Source organism: Desmodus rotundus, chromosome 6 (assembly GCF_022682495.2).
Source record: "Desmodus rotundus isolate HL8 chromosome 6, HLdesRot8A.1, whole genome shotgun sequence".
In the NCBI taxonomy this organism is placed as follows: Eukaryota; Metazoa; Chordata; class Mammalia; order Chiroptera; family Phyllostomidae; genus Desmodus; species Desmodus rotundus.
In genome coordinates this window covers 69,729,326-69,757,093 of record NC_071392.1, presented here as the reverse complement: position 1 = coordinate 69,757,093, position 27,768 = coordinate 69,729,326, and the positions used below count along the sequence as shown (strand labels likewise).

At 39.4% G+C, this 27,768-nt stretch overlaps 1 protein-coding gene across 5 annotated transcripts in view; it reads left to right on the top strand.

The window, feature by feature from the left end:
* The window catches only part of CADPS2 (calcium dependent secretion activator 2), a 575,679-nt gene that overhangs the window by 435,401 nt on the left and 112,510 nt on the right, over positions 1-27,768 (top strand). For 3 of the 5 annotated variants that reach the window (XM_053926174.1, XM_024555169.4, XM_024555172.3), the window contains exons 15-17: positions 6,623-6,686; positions 10,187-10,310; positions 12,325-12,345. In XM_053926174.1, coding sequence (XP_053782149.1) covers positions 6,623-6,686; positions 10,187-10,310; positions 12,325-12,345 — 209 coding nt within the window. The remainder of the gene's footprint in view (positions 1-6,622; positions 6,687-10,186; positions 10,311-12,324; positions 12,346-27,768) is intronic. The other 2 variants (XM_024555170.3, XM_024555173.4) reach the window with 1 other exon arrangement.

The window sequence follows — 27,768 nt, the reverse complement described above, 5'->3', positions numbered from 1 at the left end:
ACCAAAAAATGAGCAGGACATAAAAAGTAATCATAGTAAAAACTGTATCTCAGTTATCTAGGACATTTACATAACCAGTACAAGGTAGAGACTGAATTTAGATCTAACTCCCCCAAAATGATATAACTATATTGGAAGGATGGGAAACACAGGAATTATGTTTAGGGTGGGGGGAAGTGACTTTAAGGGGGAAAAAAAGCTTATATATCTCAGATGAAGTAACAGGGAATGATATTTACATATTCACCCTCCTATCTGAAACAAAAAAAAAAAGTTTTTTTACAGACAAAATATGTGGGAAAAAGTGCTTTTTAAGACATTATACATAAGCAATGAATAACATTACTAGATTTTGCCATGTATAATGTGCACGTTTTTGCCAAAATTTTTTAGGGAAAACTAAGGGTGTACATTATACATGGGTAGTACTAATTCCATATCTATATAAATGTTCTTAATTCTTTCACTTATGCTTATGCATTAAAAGTGTAACTCTAGAAAGCAATAATGATGTCCATAAGCAAAATAATACACCGGAATATGATAATCAGTTTTGTTTTTAAAAATGAATACATTAAAAAATTGAATTAAAAAATTAAAATATTTTTTCCTTGAAGTTTGGGCCAAAAACATGGGTGTGCATTATACTTAGGAATGCATTATATACAGCAAAATGCAGTTATTCCTGAGAGTTGGGAAATAAATGAAGTATTTTAATTGCCCCTGCCAACTACAAGGAGAGTGTTTCCAGGCCAAGGCCCAGAGAGAAGGACCCCAGGCGGATCCCAGTGGACATCCTGACCTGGGGAGGCAAGGCAGCCAGAGCTTGCAGGTTAGAGTTCTGAAGAAGAGAGAGCCGAGAGGCCCTGCAGGCATCCGCTGAAAGTTGCCCTGGAGGCTTCTCCCTGTGCCTGTGAGGAAACTATCCTAAGTCAGGCAAACAGCTATGTTGAAAGGGTCACAGGGGAAAATCCCCCAAACTAACACGAGGCTAGTTCTAATTTCTCCTACCCAGAGCAGAAACTTTCTAACTCATGGGCATCAGGTAGACTACTCACAGCATTTTGCCTGAGTGGTGGAAAAAAAACTAACCCTAGAATAAATACTGTCATAGTCTCCTAATGAGAATTAAAAGCTAGATTTGGATGAATCAAACAGTGTTCATGTAATTTAACAGCACTTGCAAACAAAGTTCAGAAATATTTAAAGGAATACAAAAGTATTTGGCCATCAAAAAGGTAGAATAATAGTCTATCATTCAGTCAAAAAATTTCAGATATACAAAGAAATAATAAAATATGATCAAAGAGAATAAAACCAACCAAAAAAGTAAAAATGACACAGAAGATAAAAATTAATAAAAGGTGTTAAATGAATTATTACTACATGTCATATGTTCAGCCTATTAAAGGCATCTATGGAAAACTGATAACATCACACTTAATAGTGAAAGACTGAATGTTTTCCAACTAAGATAAGAACAAGGCAAGGATGTCGCTGCCACTACTGCTATTCAAGACTGTGCTGATGGCGGTCTAGCCAGTGCAATGAGCCGGGGAGAAAGGCATTCAGATGGGAAAAGTAAGACTGCCTTTATTAAACACATGATGTGATCACCCATGTAGAAAATTCTATGAAAATTACAAAAAAAAATGCTGTTCTAATTAATGTTAGAAAACTTGTAGGAGCCTAACTATATAAATATCAATTTGTTTCTGTATGATAGCAACAAATAAATTGAAATTAAAAAACAATGCTGTTTATAATAACAACAAAAATTATTAAATACTTGGGGTTCAGTCTGTGTGAAACCTGTGCACTGGAACGTGCAGTCTTGCTGAGAGAGATTAGGGAAAACCTGAATTGATCTGTATGGCGCTGCCATCTCAGTCAGAATCTCAAAAGGGTTTTGTAGAAACTGCCAACCTAATTCTAAAATCCATATAGAAATGCAAAGAACTTACCATAGCCAAAATGACTTTTCAAAGAATAACATTGGAATGTTGACACTACCTGATTTCAAGACTTCCAAAGCTACAATAATCAAAATACTGTGGTATAGAGAGTCCAGAATAGACTCACACATGTGGTTAATTGATTTTCAACAAATGTATAAAGGCTATTTGGAAAGTATACTTTTTTCAACAAATAGTGCTGGAAGTGTTGGATGTCCAAATGCAAAATACTAAACTGGATCTATACCTTACAAACTGATCCAAAAGTTAACACAAAATGGATAGACCTAGAAAACAGAAAATCTCTGTGTCCTTGGACTAAGCAAAAAATTCTTAAACAGAACACCAAAACTCATGATTCATAAATGGCAAAATTATAGACGAGCAAACCGAGGCCTACACACATGATACCTTCATGCGCGACCCAACAATTAGTGTGAAGGAAAATAGATCTGATCTTACAGATCTTTACCTTGGGGAGGGGCGAGACTGGGGGCTCTCCTGCTCGGAGCCCTGTTGTCCCATGAGACCCGGCACTTCCTTTGCTGCCCACCAGGCTGTAAGCCAAAATCATGCCCAAAGGTTCCTCATATCCTTATCTGTTCTTAAGCCGACTGTGCAAATAGTTCTCTGTCCTTTCTGGAAGGTACTTTTGTGGGTTTCAGAGTCCCCATCCCCTTGCAGTAGCTCTCTCTTTCAGGAGCTGGGGTGTGCTGTCCTCAGCCTCCATGTAGTACTCCAGGAAAGCATGTGCCATGTTATACTGGATCATCGTGGGGTCCAGAAAGGCACACGTCCCAAGACAGTGGCCTCTCCATATGTCCTTCAGAGAAGCAGAAGTCAGCATTCCCCTGTCACAGTTCAGAATTCTAGGTGTCTCCCCAAATCCATGCTTGGTTTGGCAGGTCCCCACAATTCCCAGCTCCATCAGTGTTCTCCAGGCAGGTTTCCCAGCAGGTCTCCTCTTTCTTACCCCAGCTCTTAATCCAAAACTGCCTGGCCTCTCCTTACTCCGAAACACGTGGCACCTCCTTACACACCATACCTCATGGCTGAATCCCTGTACTTCATGGCTCCTTCCTCATGGCTGCCTTCCTTCTGGCTGCCACTCATTACTGCCCTTATGGCCTATGGGGCGGCCCTTCCACACCTTTTTAAACTACATGGCTGCTACCCCATTGCTGCTCCCCCTGCTCATGTTCAAATGCTGACCTGGAGCTTCCTACGTGACCTCATATCTCGCCCCTCCTACAATGTGCCATCTTTGCCATTTCCCCCATATCTTCTACCTTCTTTTGGCTGCCATCTTTAGTCAGGGCAAGAGCACCCCAGGACAAGGGAACCTCCACCTTCCTGCCTCTTGCACAGGCACAGTATAAACACCCTGGCTACGTCACAAGACACTGAATGCTCTTTTAGTCATGTCCACATTTTGTCTGGGGTGGCAGCATAACTATTAACTTGCCTTTTGTTGTGAAAAGTATCATAATTGCCATATCTTTCCCTTCCCCCATCCCTCAACCATAGGCTGTGGGGAATATTTTCAGGGGCCCCCACCCCACTCTGCACCCCGTTACAAAATGTTGCCTTGAACTTTATCAACATTAAGAACTTTTGATCTTCCAAAGGCATTTTTAAGGGACTAAAGAGAGAAATGTCAGAATGTGAGAAAATATTTGCATGTTATATACCCCACAAAAGACTTCTACCCAGAATATAAATAACTCTTAAAATTTAATAAGAAATGAAACAGCTCACTAAAAAAGTTGTTTTTAGGTATTTCTTCAAAGATACATGATGCTGAAAAGGAATATAAAAGGATGCTCAATATCATTACTCTTTAGGAAAATGAAAATTAAAACTACAGTAGGATGCTCCTACATACCTATTAGTATAACTAAAATTGAAACACTGAAGTAACAGCCCTGGCTGGTGTTGGCTCAGTGGATTGAGCGCCAACCTGCAAACCAAAGGGTCACAGGTTCGATTCCCAATCATGGCATGTGCCTGGGTTGCAGGCCAGGTCCCCAGTGGGGGTCACATAGGAGGCAGCCACACATTGATGTTTCTCTCCCTCTCTTCCTGCCTTTCCCTTGCTCTGCAAATAAATAAAATACTTTTTAAAAAGAATTAAAATGGTAAAAGCACTTTGTAAAATAGTTTGCAGGCTTTTGAAAATTTAAATACCTAACATATGACTCAGCCATTCCCCCCTGCCCACGTATTACCCCAAGAGAAGTGAAAGCATATGTCCACATGAAGACTTACATGAATGTCATACCAGCACTACTCATAATAGCCAACATAGGGAAACAAGCTAGATGGCCATCAACAAATGAACAAACAATGTATTGGAATAAAAAGGAGTGAACTATCAATACATGCAATAGCATGAATGAATATCAAAATACACTATGTGAGAGAAGTGAGACCCCCAAAAGTACATATTATATGATGCCTTTTCATTATAGAAAATACAAACTAATAGAGATGATGAAAAGTAACTCAGAGTTGCATTGGCCCCAGAGTTGGGGAGGAAGTGCTTGGGGTCATGGATATGCACCTTACCTTGACTGTGGTGATGGTTTCATAGACATATGTCATAACTTATAAGTGAATGCTTGAAACATGTAGCTTATTGTATGTCACCTACATCTTTAAAGCTATTTGTTAAAAAAAAGTGCTTTTCCTCCATAGGAGGATTTCAGAGTGATATCTAAAACTGAAATACAAAGTGAGGTATAACTGACCTAAAGGACTTTAGTTTTTCATAAAAAGCTTTTTAGAAGGAGTTTCCTCTTAGACTATGTGGATAAATATCTTTGATAAAAATAAATACTATGTCTAAAAGTAGCTAAGTAAAACGAATGTCTTCCATCACAGGACAGGTCTATGCAGGCTCATTTATCTGTGTAGTTAATTTACTAAAGTGAGAATGAGAAGGATTTCAATTTATTCCAGTTAGGGATCAAACTTGGTTGAATTTCATTAGAAAATTGAGTATTTCCCATTTCATATTGCTATTATAGAGCTGCTAAAGTGGTAAAAACCAAAAATATTTATCTGAAAGGCAAAGCAAAAATGATTCCCTTCTTTCAAAACTTGTTTTGTAAAGATTAATTAAGCTTCTGTGTAGTTATTTTCTGTACTTTATTGATTCAGGATTACTTGTACTCTGTAAATGTGTTGAATTATTTACACATCATGGGCAGCTAATGCTAATTCAGAACATGCCCAGTGGGACCTCAGAGCCCTGAAATGCTAAATGTAATCTGGGGATCAGTAACATTCCATTCATAAAATGCATCACCCACAGGTTAATAGAAATAAACAATAGGCAAGACAATGAGTGGATTATGCAAATGCACTGAAAAGATTTAAGCAAGAGGAGGGGACAAGAAGAAACTAATTTGTGTTTTATTTAAACGTGGATTAAGGTTTATGGTATATAAAATGATTAAAGCTACTCTGTTAATTTGCTAATGGTCTAAGGTGCACCACCGCACAGCAAAAAGTATCAAAATAAATTCGTTGTGGCTTTTTTGTATGTGGGAGAGGCTAAGAGGCTGCAAAGAGGCAAGATTACGTGCAGGAAACTCTTAGCAGGAAGTGAACAGTATTCTGAAAAAAAATTTGAGTGGCTAGATTTATATGACATTTATCTGAGAAAAATAAGTTTCATGAAACTAAAACTCAGTCTTTATATTCAATTACTGCTTTGTGAGAAATCACTTTTTTCTTTTTCATTAAAATTTGATCCTGTAAAACAAATTGAACTTAAAATACAAGTACTTTTGTAGGGTAACTTGTACAAAAAACAGCATGAAAGGCAATTCATTGTTAATAAAGTCTTAAATAATATGTCTACTAAAGTCCCTGAATAATGGCAGAAGACATGCAAAGATGTAAACTTATTTTCAAGTTACTGGTTTGGAGATTCTAAGTCTGAGCAAGGTAGCAGCCTGAGGACAGCCCAGCTGCCTCTAGCATTTGATCTTGGGGCAGAGGCAATGGTCAGGGACGGTTCAGCAAAACAAGGGGTTTGCAGCAAGATCAAGTAGCTGTAACATTCTGTACTCCTTAAGTGGAAAGTGACCTGAAGAGGGACTCCATTGCAAAGAGCAACACATTTGTCACCACCATGTGACACTAACTTCTGAGGCGCCCACTCCACCTCCCAGCCCCTGACCTGCCCTGCAGTTGTTGGTGTATTAAGAATGCTGGGCTAGAAATCCTTCGGATAAATGACTCTGCTGGCAAAACAGCTGCAGAAGGTTTGAGTGTGCTGTGTGAGGAGGTTGGAGAGTTAGGCACCAGTGTAGACAGGCAAATGTCAGGAAAGGGGGGTTCGAAATTAGCAGAGAATGCATTTTAAGTATCTCTCCACTCATAGGAGCCTAGTAGTTCTCTCTTGATTACTGTATTCTTTCTGTACCCGTATCATTAAAATTTTAGGACCTTTTCCACCACAGTTTGTACCCTTATTGTCTAAGACATTTAAATCATGGGACTAGGTAAACGTCAACATTAAAATTTTCCCAGATGGGCCCATGCTATTTTAACCACTTTTCATTATTCTCAACTCATGCCAGGTAGTAGCAAAGGGAATTATTTAGCAGTTTGGATATGAAATGTTTGACCTTTTATTCCTCCTTTTGTTTTTGAAGATACTGTTTTCCCTTTGGACGACCTGAAGGTGCTCTAAAAGCTACGCTTTCCTTACTTGAAAGGGTATGTTCAAACATTACTTTATAAACACCGTTCACGTTGTCAGTCGCTGTGTGTTTTAGCTATTGAACTGGGCAGACAGTCTCGTCCCTCATGAGCATGTTGTCCTGTCAGTCGCTGCATTTCATCAACTTCTCGCACTTTCTTGCTGCATTCAGAATGTTCTGACATACTGCTTCTTCCTTCCCAAAACCTTTCTGAAGCCTATGCTGTTACCATATGCTGAGTTGATGGCATCTTTTTGGTAGTTAATCTGTTTTTTTCCATCTTTTTCTCCTCTCATGAAATAGTCTTTTTTTATTCAGTTAAATATAACTGTCTTTCAGACTTCAGAGTTGTCTTTCATTATCTCCCCTGACTTGTTGTACATCTACCTGTCATATTCCTCGTATTTATAAGAGTTTATCATATAATATTCACAAACATAACATTCCTTTTCATCTAAATTCATCTCAGAATTTATTTCAGTTAAATCTGTGTGATGCTCTAAATGAATTCATGAACTGTAGAAATTCATTTCCCCTCAGAAAATAAATAGCAAATGAGGTTTCATATCTATGCTAAAAAATTGTTCATTAATGGGGCAAAATACAATCAGAGGCATAGAAACATGGTAACAGCCGTAAGAGGGGAGGGAGGAGGTGCGGCCTGGTTGAAAAGTGAAGGGAGTAGACAACATGTATGCACAGCCCATGGACATGGACAACGGTGTGGGGATGACTGTGGGAGTGGAGGGGGTGCTGGGCGGAGGGGGCAAAGGGGCAAAATTGGGACAACTATAATAGCATAAACAATAAAATATTTAAAAGGAAAAAATTGTTCATTGATGAAAGTATATTCTCCATTCCTGTTTTTGTGGTAGATTGGGTTTGAAAGGGAAGTATCATTTTCATCTGTCTATAAAACTATTCATATGCTTGTTGGAAGCTAACAAGTAGTGTGGACAATTTCTAGTCACTATCAGCATTAAAAGACAACTTCTAGTGATCATCTATAGCCCATGTTTTGATTATTCGGGTCCTGATTTATCCACTTCAAGCACTTGTTCCTGTCCCTTTTCTTGCCCAAGGAATTCTAGATATTGCATTGTTTATTAGCCCCTCTGTGAAAAAGAAAAAGGGAAGACATTTTCAGGGATTTAAGGACTTGGGATATGAGGGCTAGAACTAGTGGCTAAAATGAGGTCTTTCACTTATAGACTGGTTTTATCTACATATCCTTGTCTTATCCTTGATTACTGTGCATTGTGTAATAGAAATATTATTGTGGGAATTATCTGTTTTATTAGAATTTTTATTATATTAAAAGCTACACACAACCCAAGCTTTTCAAAGTATAGATTTTATCCTATTCATTAAGGTGTCATAGATATGACAAAATCCTGAAAGATAGCTTTACTTTTGGGAACCGCATCCCATGCTGGGTACCTCGTGCAGCCCCTCTGTGAACTGGTTTCCATGGTAGAGTTCCTTCCACCCCTCCCCACCTCCCACAGCGCAGAATTAGTGGGAGGAGAGATGCCCCCATGCCCTGCACTGATGAGGCAGGATGAACAGTGACCTTTATTCCGGTTATAGTCACGAATCAAATCTCTTGCTAAATTGAGAGAGCAATGATAAAAGCTGTATCTTAATTTTCATGACTTTGAAGTTACATCTTAGAAAAATAAAATAAAATCTGCAGGTGAATTTTTATTTATTTTTATTTTTATTTTTTATTTTACTTTTTGAGAAAAGGGAAGGGAGGGAGGAAGGGAGGGACAGAAACATCAACATGCCAGAGATACATCACTGGGTTGACTCTCACACACCCCCAACTGGGGACCTGGCCTGCCACCCAGGCATGGGCACATGGGAATCAAACCAGCAACCTTTCGGTTCTCAGGCCAGCACTTAATCCCCTGAGCCACACCAGCCAGGGCTACAGATGAATTCTTAATACTTATGATATCTTGGAGAACAAGGGGAGGAAGCGTGAAACAGAGGTTGTGTTTCCCTTTTTGCACTCGTCAACACTTTTTCTGCACTAGCCAGGAAAGAGGCTTCAGTTACCCCCTCTCTAAATTAAGTGTCCCACTCTTAGATAAAAAGAAATATTGCCTGATTTCAACCCTGGACTCACCTCTGTAACAGATGGACACATTTTAATTGTAACAGCTCTTTGTATTTAAAAGTGTGCCACCATGGTAAGGCCTGATAGTAAGTTTGTGATTCTGTACATGGTACAAAATTAATCTTAAATTCAAATTTTAGTAATAATAACATTAAAAATAGTACTGCTTGTTTATTTTTACTATAAGTAGAAGGGTTTTCCTGGCTATAAAGAGTCTAATGTTCAATTCAAAATAGAGTGCACATCTTTATGTTAAAGATTTTTAATATGAGAGTATGAAGACTAAATGAAGTGGATGGGGAAGAAGCTTTTAAATGACAATTTACTGTTTTCAAAGGGAATCCTTGCCTAACAATATAAAACTATGTTGTTAAGGATTATCAATGCTAGAATGATTGAACAAATTGGAGATTATAAGATCCTTAGTGCCAAGGCTGATTGAAAGAGAATGAAATAATAAAGCAGAAAATGGATATTTTCATGCTTTTTTATTATTACCTTCAAGATAAAAGGCAAATAGGATAGCAAAAACACTGAAGTTATTTTCTTCTCTACAGTAATATAGTTTGCTATATACTTTATAATTTGAATGTAAGCAAAGCAAGAAAAAAAACCGAATTAACTACATGGAAAAATAGTCACAATTTATTGTGAGCCATTTTATCACCAGGAAAGTTTTAAGGAAAATTATTGGAGTCATTAAATGAGTACTTAAGTACACTGCATTTTGAATTTTGGATATAATTGTATTTTCCCCTTGCCAGTAGTAATATTTTTAAAGGAAAAATACAAAAACATAAGTTAGGAAACCAACAGAAAATTTTTCCTAAATTCAGAAAGTTTTTATGTATTTTAACATTCGGTACTACATTTCACTGAGAAAGACATTTTTTTCCTCCTCAGTATATCATAGTAACTAAGTTTAATTAGTGAAAGTGGTCTTGATTTTTATAGAGCACACAAAAAAAGATGCTTATTCTTAATGGAGTTTTGTTATTGTTTTCATCTAGGTTGCTCAAAATATTTAAAGCTTTTAAGTTAGAGATGCGGAAAACAAACTTTGCTTATTACTTGTCCCAAGGACAGTATTCCTGATCTGAAACAGCTGCTCCAGTGGTGTCACAGGTCCCTGGAGGAAGAGTGACAGTCACACTGAATGGTGGCTTGGCCTGTGGGAGGTTTTGATGTGCACAAATGAGGCTGAGACAGGAGGAGCCAAGACCGGAGGATTACTTCCCAGTTGGGAGGTGCTGACTCATTACTTCCCCCAATGTTACCTTGGACCCCTCCTACTAATAGTCAAGCCTAGAACAATTTGTGTAATTTGTTTTAGTATTTTATGCAATTCTCTCTCTCTCTGTCTCTCTCTCTCTCTCTCTCTCTCTCTCTAGGTTTTAATGAAAGACATCGCCACTCCTGTACCAGCAGAAGAGGTGAAAAAAGTGGTCAGAAAATGTCTGGAGAAAGCTGCCTTGATCAATTACACCAGGCTCACAGAATATGCCAAAATAGAAGGTCAGTGCAGTGAGCAGTTGCCGACACGGCAGTGAGAGCCAACAATGCCTATTAACTGAATTTTCTGTGAGAAGCCCTTTCGTTTCCTGAACAAACCTGTACCATGGCAAAGGGAAATGTCTCATTAAAATCTCAGCTGGTGAACCGAAGAGCTTTTTCCTATTCATTGCTTTAATATGCCTCCTGGGACTCTGCTTGAATGAAAGACCCAGGATTCGTGCTTAAGTTGTCCTTTGTTCTTATTTTGAGATTTTGAGAAGCCAAAAGGTGTTTCCGTGGGTTGTATTTTTGACATTACTGTAAGTATGTCTAGCATTTAAACTTGGACAGTGTGTTCTTTCCTCATCAGTAATAGTGTAGTATTACATAATTGTATTTTCCATTCTGTATTGTCACTCAGAGAAGGAAGAAACTTGTTGATTATCACGAGGGCTAAAATAAACTGATAGAGAATTCCTTGCAACTTTTAATTGCTTATAATATATTGATGCATTTGGAAGATTACATCTCTAGAGAAAACTGTACATTTTTTTCTCTTCAGGTTTTATTCATTAAGGATACTGAGATTCAAGATGTTTAGAAATAAGTAGCTTTAAAATTTTGGCAAAGTCACACAGTTTTCACTCAAAAATCTTTTGATATAATTAAAAGTAATAGAAAGGACCTTAAATTTTTTGCTCTAATTATAAATCTATCGTGTGCAATACATGTAGTATTAACTTAGGGAGGAAAAAACTTTGCAATGTTAAATATTTATCTCTAAAAGTAAAAGTTAAATCATCCATTGAAAATTTTAGTAACGTTTAATATTAAACTGTACATAAATTTTTAAATGAGTTGCTATTATGATAGTTTCATCAAAATCGGGACAATGAAAAAGATTATAATGGGCTGTGTTTTATCATTTTCTCTCTCCAAATCTGATCAATCTTTGTAACAAGCGTGTGATAACCATCCTCCTGAGTGATTAACAAAAAAGCCATCCCATCACTATAGCAACCAATATTATATCACAAGAGCAACAACATGAAACTCCTTAGTTACCAGTTTAACATCATTAATTATGATATCATGTTGCGTTAAAGCACAAGCAATGAATATTAGATCATTTGGGGAAAGTGGAAGATAAACAGATTGGTTTTCACATTTTGAATACTCATTCAAACAGTTTTCATGTTTTGGGAATAGTGGGTGTTGTGTACATGGATTGAAAGAATTAATATAAAAATAGACACATTAAAACCTTTCAAATCTGGCAAAGAAAAAGATGTGTATAGCCTGAATAAACACAATGTTGCTTTATCTAAATATTATGAACCCTATCCAAAAAAAAAAGAGAATCTTTTTGTTCTTAACTATTTTAGTTCATTGTTTTGACTTCTACCTTATCCAAGAATACTGAAAAAAATATGCAGTGTGTGTGTTTGTATATATATATAGTTTATCTCTAATTCTTAGTCATAGAGTACCTTGTAATATGGACAAATGGAGAATCTTATTTGTATACAAACATGGGCTTTTTCATTAATCAGCTAGATAGACAGACGTGGCAACACTGGTGATCAGAAAGGTGTAGTTACTCTTCTGGGCCATGCACTGAAACAATCCTGCGTTAGAGGACAGGTTCTAATAGGATCAAGTGGTCAGTGAGCTGAGCCAATAGGACCACAGTGGCCAGTAGTCCCACCTTTTCCCTTTCTGGAGTCACCCTCTCATCTCTAGTCCAGTATAAGAATATTCTAGATAATGGAACCATAGAAATCTAGTCAGATAGGACTACTGAGCAGTCTCATTTTAAAAAATGACAAGGTGCATACATATTAGATGAGAAAAACTTCCATGCTTTTTACAATATTACCTCTTTTTTGTATCTTAAAAAATAGTCTTTGTTTTATGCTTAGGATCAGACCAAGAACTAAGTCAAATATAAGTTCTTGGCTTGATTAGCCTTTGGTATTATGTGAGCATGGGCAGAGTTCGCTTTTCTCCTAAATTGTCTTTTCTTATGTTTTAGGCCCAGCAGAAAAGGAAACAGGTAACTGATGTTTGTGCATGCATGTGCCATTATTTCTAATGTGGTGCTGTTGTGTTTTGATACTATGAACAGCTCTTTTCTTTTCAGGGCTCCCACTAGATCACTTAAGCTAAGGCAGTGAAAATACTTTGATTTTATAAGAACTATTGCTAATGCTTTGTAGGAAAAATATAGGACATTTATCTCTGTAAAAGTTCAGCACTGGTTTTTTAAATGAATTTAAAGTGAAACACCTGAGGCCGTATTAATGTTATGCATTATGTTTTAAGCATGGACACTAATTTTATTTGGAAGCTCCCACCAGTGTTTGAAGGGCTCTTATAACTAGAAAAAGAGAACCATTTTTCCTTTATCACTCCTGAAAAATAACATGAGAGTGAAAAAGCATAAATGCTATTAAATAAAAAATAAGCAACTCTTAACTTTGAAAGTGGTTATCACAAGAATGAGCAGAGGTTATGAAATCCCAAATCAAGAAATTGCTGGGAAAGAGTTCTCTGGGTCTCTAAATTTTGAAAGGTTTTGTTGCTTTTTTTCTAGTGTATAAAGATGTGTATAGCCTGAATAAGATAAAGTAATTATCTTAGTTACAACTAAGGCTTCTGCCGTGCCTGTTTATCCTACCTATCTCCTCTTCAGCTCCTTGAAGGCAAGGTCTTTACTGAATTTGTCGTCCAAGGTTACTGTTGCATTGCCAATATAACAGAGAAAACTGGGGCTCAGCCACGTGGCACCTTGACACATGACCCAACAATTAGTATTGAAGGAAACAGGTTTTTATTTACAGGATTCTAGCCTCCGGGGGATGGAGAGCGGGGGTGCTGAAAGCACTCCTGCTCAGAGCCCTGTTCTCCCATGAGACCCAGCACTTCCCTTGTTCCCCAAAATGCTATAAGCCAAAACCATGCCCAGAAGTTCCCTGTATCCTTATCTGTTCTTAAGTCAGCTGTGCAAATGGATCTCCGTCTTCTCTGGAAGGTGCTCTTGTGGGTTCCAGAGTCACCATCCTCTCTTAGGAGTTCTCTCCTTCAGGGCCTGGGGTACGTTGTTTTCAGCCTCCATGTAGTGGTCCAGGGAAACGTGTCACGTTACACTGGATCATCGTGGAGTCCGAGGGACACACAATCCCAAGAGACCACTCTCTTACGTCCTTTCTCCATACGTCCTTCGGAGAAGCGGAAGTCTGTAACTCAGCGTTCCAGGCCACAGTTTAGCTCCAAGCATCTCCCACGAGTCCGTGTTTGGTTAGGCAGGTCCCCACACAGCTCCAGCAGCTCTGCCGCCATCTTCCTTAGGCAGGCTTCCCAGCGGGTCTCCTCTCCTACACCAGACCTGGTAGCAGACCCTTTCCTACACAGCAGACCACATGACGGACCAGACCCTGTCCTACACCTTTTCAGGCCACAGGGCTACTTCTTGTGGTGAACTCCCCCTGTCTTTCAGCCCACCCTCATTTTAAATGCTTGGAACTTCCTTTGTGACCTCATAGCCAGCCCCTCCTATGATGTGCCACTTTTTCCAGTTCCACCTGTATCTTTCACCTTCTTTCAGCTGCCATCTTTAGTCAGGGCAAGAGTTCCCCATGACGCACAGACATCTGGGGTGGTCATCCACCTCCTCTGGCTGTGCCACGAGTCACTGTATGCTCTTAAAGACACATACACTTTCTGCCCTGGGTGGCAGCCCTCTCATTCAAGAAAGGCACAGCTATTAACTTGCCATTGTTATGCAAAGTATCTTAAACACTTCCCCCCCCAATCAAAGGTTTGGGGATTTTCTCCTATTTCTTGGGACCCCTACTCAGTACCCCGTTACACCAGCAACTAGGACTATGCCAGGACACAAGCAGGTACTTAGTACTTTGGAGAAAGACAAGAGGTTAGTTAATTTCATCTGAAAACAATGGAGGGGGAGACCAGTGACGAGCCTACCTGGTCCTAGTTTACTTGTCTTAGTCGCATTTTGCATGCACTGTTATAGACAAGTTTGCTTGGGTCGTTTTTAACCAAAGTCTTCTATTAAGGGCTTTGTTTCTTTCTCTTTTTCCTATGTTCTTCAATTCTCTTTCAGTATTTGACCCGAGAAATAGGAACAAAAGACTCGGAGCCAGGCAGAGGGGAAAGAACACACCTACAGTGATCGCTAGAGTCCACTTTAGGAAAAATAGACTAGAAAGCACCTGAGACTGCCCGTCCCTTTTATGACAGCCCATTGTGAGAGCAACAGCCCCGTGCTCTTAAACAAACTTTTCCAAAACCTCTTACAGTATTTATCCCTCACAGCATTTCTGTTTTATAGTTTGCACAGAAGCCCAGTGTTGTTAGAGGCTTTCCCACTGCCAGAGAGTAAATTAGCAGGCCAGCTGGGAGCAACGTCAGGTGTCCTGATCCCCATCTGCAGAGGCCCTGCTCCTCCCCCTGTGGGATACAGAGGGGTTGCAGCCACCTTCATGAAGGATGGGGCAGCGGTTGTTGCCCTGTTCCCGTTAAGAGGCCAGGAAAGGAAGCTTGCTGTCACCAGGAACCTCACCTCACCCGTACGTAACCATCCACACCACGGCCCAACTGCACAGCCCGACTCTAGAAAAAACATCTTTTAAAAAGTAAATGCTTGCCTAGGGGAGAAAAAAATCGGTGTAGTCTCAGTAATTTAAGTGGATGGAGGGAAAAGCTAATCTCAATTGAATGATGTTCTTAAGTAACAGAAGAGAGGTTTTTAAGATATGTGGTTATATTCCTGTGGTTGCATTTGGTTGCAAGTTAACAAGGTTACTTAGCAATATTTTGGGGGTGTTTTTAAAATTGAGAATATCAATTCCATGTGTAAGAGTGAAAATGCTTTTTAAGACTTTCAAATGGCACTCTCCTGAGCATTATAATCATTCTCCATTGTTAGTTTGTAGAAAAGAGTAAAATTGTGCCTAAGATTTGTCATCATTTTGTGATCTGTTGACTGCCTCTTGCCCCAAAGTATTTGTATTTATATTGCTGCAGCAGTTCCTTAGAGAACTCTTCAAAATAGGTATTTTACAAAATTAACTGAGACTTCAGAAAAAGTTAGCAACTTGCACAAGTTTGTCCTTTTGCTGTTAAAATTCAACATGCCTGAGATTCGCACCCACATCTCCCAGACACTCCCCCTTTATGCTCTCTCCGCTGGCAGCCCTGCCTCCCAGGCTCTCATTGGAAGCAGTGGCATTTTTTTAAAAAACACCCAGCCATATCACAAAAGTCCTTTTTTTTCCAAAAATAATATTTAATCAACCCTTATGTGCACTATATATGTAGTCATTCATTCCCTACAACTGTTTATAATAAATACCATTATTATTACTACTTTTTCAGGAATCTGAAGCAGAGAGGTTACTAGACCAGCTGGCCACATAGCTGATTAGTGGGAGATTAGAACCACTGCCTGTTATGTCATAATAGAGCTATCTTCTTATTTTCCTATTTCTTCCTCTGTCCCCTTTCTTGGTAAGCTTGTATAGTTAAATTCACACTCAGTTAAAATGCAGCTGAAAGGATTCTGGAACGGAGGTCTCTGCAGAAATTGACAGAAGCTATATGGGTAACTTAAAATTTTCTGGTTATCACATTAAAGAGGTAAAAAGAAATAAGTGAAATTAATTTTAACAAGGTAGTTTATTTAACCCAATGTATCCCAAATGTTATCATTGTAAAATGTATTCAATATACAGAATTATGGAAATACTTAATATTACTTGTTTTCATAGGCCGTCTCTGAAATCTGCTGCGTATTTTACTCTCACAGCCCATCTGCCATGTGTGGCTAGTGGCTGCTGAATTGGGCAGCACAGCCTCCTAGTGAAAGGCTGAGTTGGACTCTAGAATCTGAATCTTTACATTTTTCCCCACATATCTTCAGTGTCAGGTGTTGAAAGATTAAAATGTGCAACATTTTAATTGAGACACCCCCAACTCAGAGTGTCTCTCCCTCTTCCCTGCTTTATTTTTCTCTATATCACTTATGAGTTAACGTATGATATAGTTCATTCATGCAACTGTTGGCCTAGAATGTTAGCCCCACAAGAGCAGGGCTTTTGGATTTTAATAACTGCTATGTCTCCAGTGCCAAGAAAAGTGCCTGGCACATATTTAGTACTCGATAAATATTTATTGAATAAATGAGTCAGGATATGGCACAAAAAGCGATCACGCTATTTATAGCAGAGAGAACATCTGTAAACTGGCAAGCTGGCTTGCAAAGGGTCATTCAAACCAGTCACTGAATAATTAACAGTAAAAGAGGAAAAACTAACCACTTAAAAATAACAAGATGGAAAAGATAGAAAAAATTAAACTAGGATTTCATGTTGTTGGGGAAAGGGCAAAAGGCAGAGGTTACAGATCACAGTTGCATTAACAATATATACTAATTTAACCTGTTTCAGTTTTTGTGATTCAACATGTTGCTCAGTTTTGAGTCATGATTCTTTTTCATCCTTGGGAATTCTTCAAATTCTCCATTGGCAACATAAATTTGCAGCATAAAGGGATTTTACAACTTTGAAATAGATGAAATAGAACAAATTAACTTTGTTTAAGTGCCTTCTTTCCTTTTTTGGGAACTATTTGCATGTGTTTTATGAAAACAGATAGTTTATTTTTAGAGCATAAAATTTCTAGAAAGTTCTTTTTTTAATTTTATGAAATGCTTGAGATTTACACTGTCATAAAATCAACTAGTTTTCTTCTTTGGTTTAATTTAATCATTAACTGTACTATTTATGTGATAGTAAGATCCTTTTTGTTTGTTATCTAAAACTTAAAATAATACTGAAACTTCATTTTCCTAATTGATTTTTTAATCACATGCTGGTTGATGCTGTTATTTTTAAAGAAGAAACAGTTTTTTCTTCAATTTGAGGAATGTCTTATAGACAACAATAACCATAATACATCTAAATAACAGTCCCATCTTTCTCCTGAAAATGACATATCATATAGTGACTTACAATAAAAGAAGCGAGAACCACAACTTAGAGCTTGCCTTGACCTGAGATCTTTTGCATAGATTTAGTACTTGGTAGGTTTATTGTGCATCCAGGAACATGGAAGTGCCCTAAACAAAAGGTAGCGTGGGATGAACAGGCAAGGTCTTTGTGCAGTGAGGCTGTCTGGGCCCTCTGGTTGCCGGTGCCCCGTGTAACCCCCAGTGCTCTCGCTTTCAGTCTCAGCTGAGCAGGATGGAGATGCTGCCCCAGGGGGCTGGCTGGCTGCTGACTTCCTCTGAGAGGAGAAGTTGCACTGTGGCGGTCCTTGCGTCATTAGGGTGTGTTTGCCATCTGGGTGGCATTTTAATTTAGCACTCCATTGTCAATGGAGTGAAGAATAATAAATAAATAAAATCTGTTCCGCTTAAAAATGTGTGTGTGTGTAGAAAGGAGTCCATGTCTGCTTTTGAGTCACCTAATGATTTAGGGACAGATTGATTGATTCAATATCTAGCTCTAAAACAAAGAGTGACTTGTCTTTTTCATTAGAATATTTGAGAAAATCATATAAATCTGTAAAAAGTTTTTAGTTTGTAGTGTAGTACGTTTATATAGAGTAAAAACTCATTTTTTGAGCTACACTGATTTAGTGTCTGTGATCGTCCAGAAGAGACCAAGTTAAAATTTATTTTGGTACTTTATATAAAGAAAAGCTATGAGTATTTTTCAGATGGTCAATGAACTATTTAAATTACCTAAGAGGATATTTTTTTTCTGATAGCAATAAATTACTTTGATTCCCATCACCTAATATGCAATTGAAATATTAATTTTAAACTATTCTTATCAATATGTTCTCATCAACATTTTGAATTAGATGTCTTTTTTTAAATATATTTATTGATTATGCTATTACAGTTCTCCCATTCCCCCCTCCACTCCATCCTGCCCACCCCCTCCCTCCCAAATTCCCCCCCTATAGTTCATGTCCTTGGATCATACTTATAAGTTCTTTGGCTTCTACATTTCCTACACTATTCTTACCCTCCCCCTGTCTATTTTCCACTTATCATCTATGCTACTTATTCTCTGTACCTGCCCCCCCTCTCCCCCTCCCACTCCCTTATTGACAACCCTCCATGTGATCTCCATCTCTATGGTTCTGTTCCTGTTCTAGTTGTTTGCCTAGTTTGCTCTTGTTTTTGTTTTAGGTGTGGTCGTTAATAACTGTGAGTTTGCTGTCATTTTTACTGTTCCTATTTTTGATCTTCTTTTTCTTAGGTAAGTCCCTTTAACATTTCATGTAATAAGGGCTTGGTGATGATGAACTTCTTTAACTTATCTGAGAAGCACTTTATCTTCCCTTCCATTCTAAATGATAGCTTTGCTGGATACAGTAATCTTGGATGTAGGTCCTTTCCTTTCATGACTTTGAATACTTCTTGCCAGATCCTTCTTGCCTGTAAGGTCTCCTTGGAGAAATCAGCTGACAGTCTTATGGGAAGTCCTTTGTAGGTAACTGTGTTCTTTTCTCTTGCTGCTTCTAAGATTCTCTCCTTCTCTTTAATCTTAGGTAATGTAATTATGATGTGCCTTGGTGTGTTCCTCCTTGGGTCCAACTTCTATGGGACCCTCTGAGCTTCCTAGAATTCCTGGAAGTCTGTTTCCTTTGCCAGATTAGGGAAGTTCTCCTTTATTATTTGTTCAAATAAGTTTTCAATTTTTTGTTCTTCCTCTTCTCCTTCTGGCACCCCTATAATTCAGATGTTGGAACATTTCAAGATGTCCTGGAGGTTCCTAAGCCTCTCATTTTTCCGAATTCTTGTTTCTTCATTCTTTTCTGGTTGGATGTTTCCTTCTTCCTTCTGGTCCACACCATTGATTTGAGTCCCAGTTTCCTTCGCATCACTATTGGTTCCCTGTCCATTTTCATTTGTTTCTCTTAGCATAGGCTTCATTTTTCATCTGGTTTTTGAACAGATTCAAACAATTCTGTGAGCGTCTTGATAACCAGTGTTTTGAACCGTGCACCCGATAGGTTGGCTATCTCTTCCTTGCTTAGTTGTATTTTTTCTGGAGCTTTGAAGTGTTCTGTCATTTGGGCCTTTTTTTTTTTTTTTTTGTCTTGGAACATCTGTTACTTTAAGGGGCGGAGCCTTAGGTGTTCCCCGGGGCAGGGTAACGCTGGTTGCTGTGCTGTGATGTTGTACATGGGGGAGGGGCCAAGAGGGAGCAATGGCGCCTGCTCCACTCTCCACGGGACCCCAATTTTCACTCCGCTACCCACAATCAAACTGGGCCCCTCTGGTGCTGGTTCCCGAGTGGGTGGGCTTGTGCACACCCTAGGCCCCTGTGGGTCTCTCCAACGACCTCCCCTGTGAGGCTGGGAGTCTCTCCTGCTGCTGCCCCAACCCCCATGGACGTTTTCAATCAGAGGTTTGAGGCTTTATTTCCCCGAGCTGGAGCCCTGGGTTGTGCGGTCTGCTTCGCTCCCCACCGTTCCCCTGGTTTACCTATGCACGAATGTGGGGTCCCGAGGTGCTACCCGCAGCTCTGCCTGCCCCGCTCTCCGCCACTCTGAGTCCGGCCCTCTGGGTTTATCTGTGCGCCAATGTGGGGCCGCAGGGTCTGCTAGTGGTCAGACTGCCTGTTCCATTCGTCCCACACTCCGCCAGTCTCGGTCCTGCCACAGCCACGCGAGTCCTCTCCATCCCAGTGCCCATCTCCGCCCCTCCTACCAGTCTGGGTGAATGTTTATTTTTTATTTCCTTGGTGTCAGACTTCCTTGCCGTTGGATTTTCTGTCAGTTCTGGTTGTGCGAGGAGGTGCAGTGTGTCTACCTACGCTGCCATCTTGGTTCTCTCCCGAATTAGATGTCTTTACCACCACTCCCCCGCCACACCATTAGCTTAACCTGTGTAATGTACACACCACAAAGTATTGAGACCGTATTCCCTTTTAAGTACTATGTAAGGATTACAAATCACTATAGCCTTTACCACCTCTGGTCTGAAATGAATGAGGATTTCTAGTCTGTTTATTTGCTTAACTTTTCTCCCACCATCTCACTACCTGTTCAAGACAACAACCCAACAATATGTAATTTGCATTCACACCAATTAGTTTGCTCACGACAATGTTGACAGATTAATTCCTATATATCAAAAGATGTTTGGGGGACATAACAAACAGGAGTTGCAAGGATTATTGACTGGAAGAGGCAAATGAAGACAGTATTTGCTTATGCCTGACAGTGCTTTAAAGTTCTGTGTGTACCATCAGTTCACTTAACCAGGAAAAGTGTGTTGTGCAGTGTCCCAGTTGCTCTTTACACACTCAGCTAACTAACCAACTAAGTGAGAAGTCAAGTGAGAACACAAGGAGTGCCTCGGACACCTGTGGCAATGTGACAGTAATGCTTGCAGAACCCTCGGGGCCTCTGTGACCAGAGGAAAGGACAGGCGTTCTGTCAACTCCAGCCAAACCATGAAGACACTTAAGGACACTGAGCTCTCTCCCTCCAGAATTGATTCTGAGCCTGCATTCCTTTAACACCCTTCCCCTTTTAAATCTGAGTTGCGTTCTGGGAAAGCATTGGTCCATGTAAAACAGCTCTGGGGAGCACTGTCATGCTGAGCTCTGCTTTTGGCTTTCCACCCTTATGTCGGAACTAACGTTGCCAGCTCGGACAATTTGTCAGCCTCTGCCAAGGTGTTCAGTGACCTAAACAAGTGGCACCTTTCCTGGACCCACAGTCTTTGTCGATGAGTCATCCATCCTTTCTTTCCTTATTTCAATTTAATTTATTTTTGTAGGGTGAGTTATAATAGATAAGGGCAATCTCAGTCAGGGATGGTCACAGCTAATCCCATTTATAAAAATAAAAACTTGATTCAGCCTTGAACAATGTTCTCTTTTCAAATCAGGCTATCATAGGAACTGGATCTTAAGTTTAAACAATGAGGGCAGGCACTTCCTTTCAACCTTGTAAACATAGTATGCATGGTACTCATAGTATGCAGCTTTCTAGCTCTGTACCTAAAACTTATCGCCTCCACAGTTACCCGTATCTCCTGTTCTCCGGCATCAAGGATATGAGGTGTCTTCCTCTTCAAGACTGACTCTTCCACCTGTGATAGTGACCCCAATTCTACCCACCTCTTCCTTTATGATGGATTTTACTCCACCGTATATCCCTTCTTTTTCCTGTGGCTTTTATCTGTCTTCTTTCTACATAAGTAGAGGTGGGTATCTTCTATCCTTCCATCTATAACGTTGTTGTCTTTTTTAAAGGTGCCTTAGCCTGAACTGTACATCTCTTTCTAGCTGCCATCCAAAGAGTGATGTACATTTATCCATTGGTATCCAAGGGGAATTTGTTCCAGGACCCCCTGTGGATACAAAAGTCCATGATATCCAAGTTCCTTTTGTAAAATGGCATTGTATTTGCATATAACCTAAGCGATCCCCCCATATACTTTAAATCATCTGTACATTACTTATAATGCATAATACAATGTTAATGCTATATAAAAGATTTCGTAATGTATTATTTAGGAAATGAAGAGAAGAAAAAAGTCTGTATGTTCAGTACAATGCAACCATTGTGAGCCTATAATTTACATACTACACATCAGCAACAATGTAATGGTTTTCCCTGACTGTTTTCTGTCCCCAGTTGTTTGACTCCACCTATGCAGAACCTTGGATATAGAGGGCAGACTGTACACTCAACTACGTTTCATTCATATTAGTTCTCTGCCCAAAAGAGTCTGGCTTCCAATCTCACTGACCTGACCTTTCTGGTGGGAGTTACACCAGCCTGAAGCAGGGCTGGTCACAGCGAGAGTGGAAGGGGGAAAATCTTTCAATCCTATTGCCTTTCCTTTGCTTTTTGCCTTTGAATAATCAATTCCTTACCTCTGCCCAGTGGCTGGTTTCGGTAGTAGTATCAAGACAGGGTTGCAGCTGTGCTGCAGTGAGACATTGGAAACGAGCACAGGCTCAGACACCCTCAAGCAATCACCCCTTTGCTCCCATTCAAACCCCTTGGCCTAGTGAAATGCAACCTAGGGAGACCGTTGGCCAAATGCTGCTGCTTTGTATCTAACAGATTAATGGCAACTCCGTCGGCGGGGTTTGCCTAATGGGTTAACAGGAAAAGGAAATCATTGTTTTGGATCTGCATTGCCTGGGCCTCTCTCCTCCAGATTTAACTTTCTCTCCTATCAAAGTCTGGCAAGGAACACGGGCAAGGGCCTGCACATCATCCCGTCCTCAGTACCTCCAAGCAATTGTGAGCTCTCAAGCCAAAATAACTAGACTGCTAGGAGTGCAGTCCCTATAAAAGACGATAAACTAAATGGTGTGTACCATCTAGAACTTACAGAACAAGAATTTAAATTGAGCATAATAAATATTCTCAAGGGAATAGAGGAAGATGCTCCCAATGTAGTATAAGAATAACAAGCCATAAAAAATCCAAGTGGAAATACTGGATATGAAAATAATACAATTACAGAAAATATAGGATACAGAATGAATGCAGCTGAAGAACAGAATTAAAAAGGCAAACCATCTCAGTATCACTGTGAAAATGGTTGGGACCTCGCAGATCCTCTGTGGACCACACTGAGAGCTGCTGCTCCACTCACCAATCAGGTAGCTAGAAAATAGAAACAGAAATAAGGTACCTTTCATAGAAACAACCAGACTTTAAGGTATCCAGGAGTTAACTTTACCAACAACTTCCTAGACCTGTGCAGAGACAGTTTTGAAACTCGGATAAGGGTTATAGAAAGTAACCGAAGCAGATGTAGAGTCAGTGCATGACTTTAAGAGGGATGACTCGATAGTGTAACATAAACTCTCCTCCCAAATTAATCTATAAATTCACTGCAGTGTCCATTAGAATTCCCTGTTTTTTTAAGAACTTGGTAAATTTACTTTAAAATTTAAATAGAAGAATAAAGGGTACTGAATAACTAAGTCAACTTTAAGAAAAGAACAGTGCGGAGACTTGCCTTGCCAGATACTAAGACAAATTACAAGACTGTCACCAAGGCCCACGATAAGGCAGATACACAGAATAGCAAAGTAGAGACAGACTCATGGAAACTAAGTATTCATTTAATATTCTCAGTAGGTCCTGCAACGTTAAGCCAAACAGCATACAATGAAACCAGTTTTACCATAGGCTAATGGATATGAACAAGGGCTAATTTCATCAACATAATAAAACAACATGGAGCGAAATGACATTCAAGGACCTGCTGTGTATATGGGAGCCCGATGTGCTTCACCTATAGCAAAGTGAGACCAAGAAACAGTGGGGAAAGGATGGGTTGTTTGGGAAGTGACGTTAGAAAGAAGGGCTACGTGGATAAAAATATGCTGAATTCCTCTGTGGTAGAAACGTGTCTCCAGACAAAGTAAGAGACCTCAGTGTAAAGAAGGAAATATCTACCTCTATAAATTTTCCATTTCTCCTTGTTGTAATTATTCCCAACTAATATTTGACCTTTTGCTTCTTTGATGATTTTCCAAGTTCATTTAATATATTTCAGTTGAAATAATATTGTTTTAACTTTCTTATAAAACTTAGCATGTTCTATTTTAGTTTGTTTTCTACACAGAATTGTCAGACAATCATTTGTGCTTGAAAAAAATGCTTCCCATGCTCTGCAGTGATGCTCTGACAGCTCCACGAATCATATTTGATGCACAGATTCGAAAGAAAGATGATTCATAAAATACGGGCAGCTGCACAGAGGAATACATCAGGAGTACTTACCTGAATACATCCCAGATCCCATGGGATCTGGAAAAATTATTTTATATTCTTCCAAAACTTCTCTTCAGTGAACGTTTGCCTTCTGTAAAAACTCTTAGAACAGAAGCACCTCCTGAGCAAACCGAACATTTTGTGTATCGAATCCTTCGCTGTGCTCGTCCTCTCTGAGAATCGTTCCCGTGGCCATGATTTGTAACACTCTGAGCAGCTCTTGCCAGAATCTTATCTCCTTCCTTTGAAGGTGCATGGAAATCTCATCACAGGTGTTCAACAACTGTTGCCTGAAAGGTCTCAAGAGTTTACTCAGCTCCCTTGACAGTGTGTCATGTATATTGTGGGGGGGGTTGCTGTCATGTGGACTGTGTAATACAGAATGAGACAGATAAACATAGTTTCAAAGTAGCAAGCTTTCTTCCTTTTATGAGCAATTTTGTAGAATTTATCATTCTCCAACCCCAGAGTTTGAAGCCATCAGTTGATTTCATTTACTCATTCAGCTCTCTCATTTACATGTGTCAACACGTAAACCAAGTGACATGTAGCAGTGTGGCCCTAGCACCTTGTTAATCCAAGTAGTTCAGATGTATTAGGAAGTACTTTCCAACTGGACCAAACCAGAGTAATGCAGACTAGCAGATTTCTACCTCTTTACTTCTCAACAGGGTTTGTAAGTGCTCAAAGCCTGGACAGTTTTGGAAATTAGGAAGGGTTCATTACTGTGGGCCATATAGATAAGTGGCCATATAGATTCAAACACTAAATTAAAAGGTCTAATCAAAGCATTTGTAATGCCAGATTTTTTTAATTAAAAAAAATTATCCCTGTAAAATATCCCTGAGGCATACACATATTCAGCGACTGGCAGACCCAGGATGTAAAAACTGTTGAAATATTTAAGATGCTACTAAGCCCAATACTACCTCTACACTTGGTCTTTCTACTAGTCAGTTTAGGAGGATTTCTCCAAACCTTAGCATCAAATATATCATTACTACTAACGCATGAGTAGGCTGCCCTAATAGATATTATGTGTCAAAGGAAACCCATACAAACTGACTTGAAGATCTTTTGACTAAATTTCTTAGCACTCAAGGCTCTAAATCTTTTCAAATGATATCTTTCATGTTGTGGTTGCTATGTCCAGGAAACCTCTTTCCTCCTCCTTTAGCTTGCCTCCCTGCTGGCAAGCCTCTGGGGTCACCTTCTCCATTACCCACTCCACAAGGGCCATCTTCGCCCACCAGTTTACTGGATCCTGCCTTGCCTGACCTCACTGTTCAAGAGCAGACTGGAGGGGGTTTGGTGGGTGGGGTGAAAAAGGCCAAGGGATTGAGAAGTACAGATTGGTAGTTACAGAATGGTCACAGGGATGTCAAGTACAGCACAGGGAATATGATCAATAGTATTGTGGTAAGTACGTATGGTATCAGATGGGTACATGATATATCGGGGGGCAACACTTTGTAAAGTATGTGATTGTCTAACCACTATGCTGAAATGAATACAAATAATAGTGACCGTAAACTTAATTGAAAAATAAAATTAAAATTAAAAAAAAAAGTAAGCCCTGGCTGGTGTGGCTCAGTGGATTGAGTGCCGGCCTGCAAACCAAAGGGTTGCTGGTTTGATTCCCAGTCAGGGCACTTGCCTAGGTTGCCAGCCAGGTCCCCAGTGGGGGAGGGGGGATGGGTCGTGCATGAGAGGCAACCACACATTGATGTTTCTCTCCCTCTCTTTCTCCCTTCCCCTCTCTCTAAAAGTAAGTAAATGAATTCTTTCTTTAAAAAAATAAAAGAAAAACCATGATTATAGGAATTTAAGGTATAGCAGAAGGATGTGGGGCATTAGATGCACAAAGGACCAGCCAGGCGTGAAATTCAAGGTGCTGTAGAATAGACCTTAATGATGTGATAATTTAGAGTTGGCATAGCAGTTATCGGAATTGAGATTATTCTGATGGTTTTTAATTTCTGAGTCTGGATTACACTGAAGGGAAGTGAGTGTGATAGAGTAAACTCACGGAGGAGACTCTCAGTTTCAGTTGCTGAATGGGTATCCCTATGTGAGAGAGACCATGGCTAGCGGCCGATCTTCAGAAAAGCTCCTGGTATGTGATTAGTTAGCAGAATTGCCTGGAAAATTTTTATGCTGTCATTAGACTCTTACAACATAATTCTGGCCAGAGCTAACCAAAGCAAAGTAAATACACATAATGGCAAACTTTCTTCTCTTTCAACCCTTCATGGTTCTTGTAATCAGAAACACTGTGAAAATATTTTTTTTCCTGTGAGATCTTAGGTCGTCCCACTTCACAAACTTAAGGAGAGTCAGTGTCTCAATAGTTAAAAGGACAACTTTAACAACACTCAAGCCAAGGTGTCTGTGTTTATCTACACCTACAAATCCCATGACTATAAAATCCTGTGACAGATGCTAAACCAAACATTAAATTGTGTGTGTGTGTCCTCATAACCTCTTCTCTGTAATTCCATCACCATCATACCTTCTTTTAAGATTTTAGGAGAATATGCCTCCTAAAGAAAGACTCACAAAACATCACTGGCATTTACCTCCCGTGTGTATCTGAATTTTCATGGCCCATCACTCATGGACCCCCACTTACTGTTGGTTTATGGAGATTGCTCAGTTTGGATCCAATCTGGCTGCCATTAACCTATACACCAGTGGCCAATCCTCCTTTGTTCCACAGCTGACCATTTGCTTAAAAATGAATTTACTGATGTGAAAGATAATCCAGGTAAAGTAGTTAATGTGAAATTGTGACCACAGGACAATTATTCCAAAGTACTCTATTATTAGCATGGTTAATTCCAAGGAGGTATTAGCTGGAACTGTTGCTTTAAATGACAGGGTCTTTAAATGAGCTGGCCCCCAAGGGAGCCTTGGCATTAGGAGGCCACAGACCTATTGTTTTCAAACACCTGTGACATTACTTTTCTCACAAATTTTAAACAGCTACAGGGAGGCCATAGCATCCTAGATCAGTTATTTTTATTCATACAAGGATTGTCCAAATATGTATGCTATCCTATCTGGAAAATGTTACAGAAGATAAACCATGTTCAGATTCTACAGAAAAAAAAAAGTCATTTTTTCTAAAATAAACCTTATATAAAGATGTAGCTTCATTTCAGTTAAAAGAGGAAATGCTCTAAGGTTTAAACAGGCCACCTTTGTTTTAAACTTTGTTTTGCATAAACACTACCAGTTCTCACAGTGCATTGCCCAGACCAGCATTTTCAGCATTTCCTGGGAACTTGTGAATTCTTAGGTCCCACAGATAGGGCCTGCTGAATCTGAAACTCTGGGAGTAATGCCGAGTAATCTGTGTTTACCAAGCTCCCATGGTGATTCTGGGTCATGCTACAGTTGAGGACCACAGTCTATACTGAAGATACTTCATTCATTGATTACAGCAATGAACAGTGGTGGGCAAAGTAGGCTTATCGTTGTGAGTACAAGAAACAGAGTTTATTCTTATATTATTATTTATTAATTCTTGTGTTATTGATTTGTATTACAACTGTAAAGCTGTTTTGACCAACCCCTGTATATCCCAGCACTCATAGAACCATAATAGCCTTTAGGATGCAGTTAGAAAAACCAAGAGTCAACGAGACATCATCCTCTTGCTTTAGCTGACAGTGCCAGG